This window comes from Egretta garzetta, unplaced genomic scaffold (genome assembly GCF_000687185.1).
Source record: "Egretta garzetta isolate BGI_Z169 unplaced genomic scaffold, ASM68718v1 scaffold1030, whole genome shotgun sequence".
Taxonomy (NCBI): Eukaryota; Metazoa; Chordata; class Aves; order Pelecaniformes; family Ardeidae; genus Egretta; species Egretta garzetta.
The window spans coordinates 403,966-408,720 of NW_009258308.1; the positions used below are offsets into that span (position 1 = coordinate 403,966).

The 4,755-nt window shown below is 45.7% G+C and overlaps 1 protein-coding gene across 7 annotated transcripts in view; it reads left to right on the top strand.

The window, feature by feature from the left end:
- Positions 1 to 4,755, top strand: part of POLD3 (DNA polymerase delta 3, accessory subunit) — a 36,903-nt gene that overhangs the window by 7,597 nt on the left and 24,551 nt on the right. For 6 of the 7 annotated variants that reach the window (XR_004842053.1, XR_004842054.1, XM_035894541.1 and 3 more), the window contains exons 4-5: positions 1,384 to 1,516; positions 4,314 to 4,578. Coding sequence is in view for 5 of the 7 variants with exons in the window: in XM_035894541.1 (XP_035750434.1) it covers positions 1,384 to 1,516; positions 4,314 to 4,578 (398 nt within the window). In the remaining 2 variants the exon portion in view is untranslated. Of the gene's footprint in view, positions 1 to 797; positions 967 to 1,383; positions 1,517 to 4,313; positions 4,579 to 4,755 lie in introns of those variants that run through there. The other variant, XM_035894547.1, reaches the window with a different exon arrangement.

Consider the following 4,755-nt stretch of genomic DNA (forward strand, 5'->3'; position numbering starts at 1 on the left):
TTTAAAATGTTGACCGGTTAGTCAGCGATTCTTTTCCACCTCCCTGCCACTGACAGATGGCTCCCCCTTAAAGGCACCAGCATCCGAGTAACGTACGGCAGTGTCTCACAGTGTTTTAGAACAATTATGAGCCTGCAGGCTCCCGAGGATGCCGAAGCAGATAATTCTAGTTATTGGTTAAAAGCAATTGCAGTCTTTGCCCTGCGTGACATGGGTATTAGTTAAATGTCCCATGAGAACGTTCTCACTTTTGTCTGGGGTATTTGCTTTCACGGTAAAAGGTGAAAAAACCCACCACTGTGACGCTGCCTCCGGCAACTGTTCTCCGTGCACTGTCAGTCATCCCACCATCTCTCCAGGTCTGGCCTTGCTGATGGGATCTCATCCGTAGCAACTGAAACGCAACAGCAGGCTCTTTGTCATTTTTCAAATAACATCTTTGGCATTTGAGAACATACTGTGGCATTTGTAACCTTAAATATCCGTGCTCATGATCTAACTTTGAAAGACTTGCGTTATTTTCCTTTTTGCAATCTGAAGTGGATCTAAAGTTGTCTTCGTCAGGGTAGTAGATAGTAGTTGCGCTGTTTGACAGCCTGTCATGTTTGTTGAATTATGTGTGCTGTGTAATGCTCTGTTTTGCTGTGGAGGAAAGGGTTGTTCATGGTTTTTGTATTAGAAGACGGGCCAAGGGTATGACTTACATTTGGAAGAGGCTGAGATTTGTGATGGGAGTAGGGCTGCACAGTCTAGGACTGGCCCCAAGAAATTATTATTGTGTGTATTTTTGCAGTGCCTAGAAGCTCTGTCTCAGACCAGGACTGTGTGGAAAGAACAATATAAGCAATGAACAAAGAATTCCTAAAAAACAGCCCTTGCCTCAAGGGGGTTATGGTGTAAAGAGCAAAGAAGAGACAAAACACTGATCCCAGCAGGCTGCTAGAGAAGACACTGTGATGCTAGTTGGTATGGTGGACGCTACCTTAATGGCAGAGAGCAATTCCAGCAGGGCAGAGTTATGACCATCTATTTTCTTCCTTAGCTTTTGGTAGTTGTATAGATATTCTGGATCCTAAACACCAGATATTTTGAAGGTAAACAGAGAGATTGCTCTTAACTCCGTCATGTTAAGAACCAAGCGTGTACAATGGAAAACACGTCTGACAGGCTTGTGGAGTCTGTTACCTCGAATTCTCAGGTAGTGAGCATTGGAAGAAGGTACAATTACGCTTTTTTTATATTCAGGTCCTTGCTATTAAGTGGTTTGTCAGTCTTTCTCCATCCTTGGTAGAGCCCAATACAGAATCAGGTGGGAACTTTTAAGTAAAGACTGTGCTAACAAAGGACTTTTTTTCCTTTTTTTTTTTTTTTTTTCCCCTCCAGCAATGAAATCTAAACTAGCCACGATTGCCAGCGTGCATGTCTACAGCATCCAGAAAGCTTTGCTCAAGGACAGTGGGCCGCTCTACAACACAGACTACGATATTGTCAAAACAAACCTGCACAACTGCAGCAAGTGAGTTGCACCTTGGTTTTATTTCTTATGCTGTGTGATTTGAGACTGATGAGATGTTGCTGCGCAGCGCGCTTCAGCAGAAGTCGGTGGTTACCAGATATGCATGGATTTTTAGAAAGCTAGAACAAGATACCTTCTCAGGCAGCGCGTTGGTTGATTGTTTCATAAACCGAGCTATCTCCAGCTTATGGTTGGTTCGCTTGCTCCGTTACTCCAACAGGCAGACTGTTCCAGTACCTTTCTTCTCTGACGGCTAGAAGCCTTTTTCTAGGTTTCTAGAAGGCCACGCTTCATCGTGACCATTTTTATCCAGTTCTCAGTCACACAGGAAGAGTATGTTGAAACAGACTTACAAAACCGTGAGTGATGTGCTCAGCAAAGCGCTAACGTGAGCTTGCCTTCTGTTTTGTGAGACTCTGTTTTCATCTGCTGGACTCATCCCCCTCTCTGAAGATGCCTTACAGGAACTCGTTCTCTCTCTATGAGAGCCTGAGGTGTAGGGGAAGCATACAAAACAGACCAAGCAGCACAAATGCCCTTCGTGGTTGAATGAAAGAAAGGTTGTCCTGGAATTCAGAGGGCCTTCGCTCTCCAGGGGTCATTTTCTCTCCTCCTGCACGGTGCCTGGCAGCTGTGGCTTTTCATTGATATGTTGTTTCCACCACGACAGCTTCAGCTTGATGTAATCAGTACGTACAGTGCCATGACCAATCTGGTTTAGAAGGGGGATGCCTGAATGTTGTGTCATAGAAAGAGTATAGAATCTGAAAGCAGAAACGTAGCCGTCTTCAAAAAGTTGATGAGAGAGTGGCTGAGATAATAATGCCCTAGAAGCTGTGTGTTTCAAGTGTGGATGTCAGTACCATGGTAAGTGCTAGAAAACCCCGCTTCAACGAAGACACGTGCCATAGGTCTGGCTGCAGGTGCCTTGTTCCAGTCTGTTTACTCTCCAGCACCCCTGCATGGCGATTCTCTTGTCTTAGAGGAGTCTGCCTTTCAGACTTGTATGTCCAGGAGGTTTAGATAATTCAGATTCGGAAATCTCTCTCCAAAGCTGATGTTTAAATTCTGGCCTGGCTTTGGAGCAGAATTTCCCAAGCAAACTAAAAAAAAAAAAAACAAACAAACCCTCAGCTTCTTCATTTGTGACCTGGCTGAGCTAAATTCAGACTGACTGTATTCCCTCTCCCTTGTCAACTACAAGAATTGTCTCTTACACCTGGGGCAGAATTCCTGCAGTACCCATAAAAGACCTCTGTTTAACTATGTGCGTGTTTATAGCAAACAGAACCCCCTGGCTCCTTATATTCCCTGTCAGACCGTGTATCTTGTAAGCTCTGAGGCAAGGATCCTTATCCCGTCTGTGTTTGTGTGGGACCTCTTACACTGCGAAGACGGTGGAGGTGGCTAGGTGTTGTACTAAAACAACTAACTGGATTTAAGGCATGTTGCTCATGTCACCTCTCCAAGCGGAAGCAGCTCCTTGCTTGCAGAGCGTAGCCCAAACACTGCTTATTTTTTTTTTTTTTCAGGGATTATTTAGTGAATTTTGGGTCAAGCCCATAAGCTATAGTCACACAGCAGCATTAAGGCAAGCTAACTTCCCAAGCACCTGGAATGTGCGAGGTTCAGATGTGCTTGCTGCACAGTCAATATAACCATTGGTGATCAAACGTTATTTATCAGGAGGGTTGATGGCGTTGCTTATGGGAGTGCGGGGAGCAGGAGTGAAAGCTGTCTAGAGCGCGGTGTCGAAAACAGATTGAAAGCATAAAAGAAAGTAGGTCTATTTTTCTTCAGCGTCTTCTTTCCTTCCTTTAAAGGTTTGGAAGTCAAGGGATTGCTGCTGCAGCCTAGAAATGCTGTCGGGATGGTGTTGTTTTGTTAATACATTACAGTTCCTGATCTGAGTAGAAGTGGGCTGTCCACAAGCCACTGATGCTGAGGGGCAGAAATTAATTGGCAGAAGACTGGTTTATTTCTTATGCAAATAAAACTACGCTGTGTAATTCAGTGGATTGGAAGGCGTGAGTCTGTGCTCTTTTGTGGCGTTTCTGTAGGAAATCTGGAAAGCCTCGCCTGTGATTTGCACAGTGGGGAGTAGAGTTCAGTTATTTTTGGGTATTGCTATTCCTGACTGTCAAGAGAATTGTACTGTAACTGTGAGCACATAATTTAGTTCTTGTATCTCCGTATCCCCAAACAATCACGTTTCAGACTGTTACAAGCTGAGATGTATCTCTGTCTACTAGTGATTACATGGAAATGACTTTATATAGTTAAGTCGGAATGTTACGGGTATTTTCTGAGCCATTTAAGTAGTTCAGCCTCAGTTGGGATTTACCTGCATGGCCGGTACGATTGTGGCTGCTTGTTGCAGCAGTAGTGGACTCTGTCAAAGCATCCGAAAGTTGTAAACATTTTAATCCTCAGCCAGCCATACAATTTACGCTGCAAACTTTAGAGAGCGTAACCTGTTTAGGAATAAAATGCAGTCTGTTCCACCCCCAGCCTGGGTGTGGAGACGGGCTGTTCACCCCCATGAAATCTGAACAGCTAGTTTAGCATTTGAATGCTCTGGCTCTTGCTGACGGGTTCAGCTGATCTTTTCAGGAGAGGTTTGCATCGCTCTAATTCTGTGCCAGCCTTTCTCTCTTGTCCCACGAACAAATTAAATTGCTCTTTTTCCCATAACAGGAGAACACAGGACCAGAGAAGCAAGGCGCTACCGGCGAGGAAACAGAGGTGAAAAACAAGAAGTTAAAAGGCTAATTAAATTTTTCACTCCATCACACAGGTTTAGTGCCATTCACTGTGCCGCTGCGGTCCCCAGGACGTCGGCCGAAGTTTCTCAAGCACAGACATCTCTGCAGGCTGGTTCCCAGACACAAAGTGACACGAATGCTGTCAGCGTACCTGCGGTCAACGGCCATGGTCCATCGACCGCTAAACAGCCCTCGCAGCAGCCCAAAGGGATCATGGGAATGTTTGCAGCAAAAGCAGCTTCCAAACCCCAGGACACAAATAAAGAAACTAAAGCAGAGGCTAAGGAGGCCCCAGGTGTAAGTTACCTCAGACCCTTTGGCAGCCCTCTGGGTTAATAGTTTTAATGAACCAGCTTCTATCAAAACAGCGTGGCCAGCAGGAGCAGGGCAGGGACCGTGCCCCTGTGCTGGGCACTGGGGGGGCCGCCCCTCGAGTGCTGGGGTCAGGGTTGGGCCCCTCCCTCCCCGAAGGAC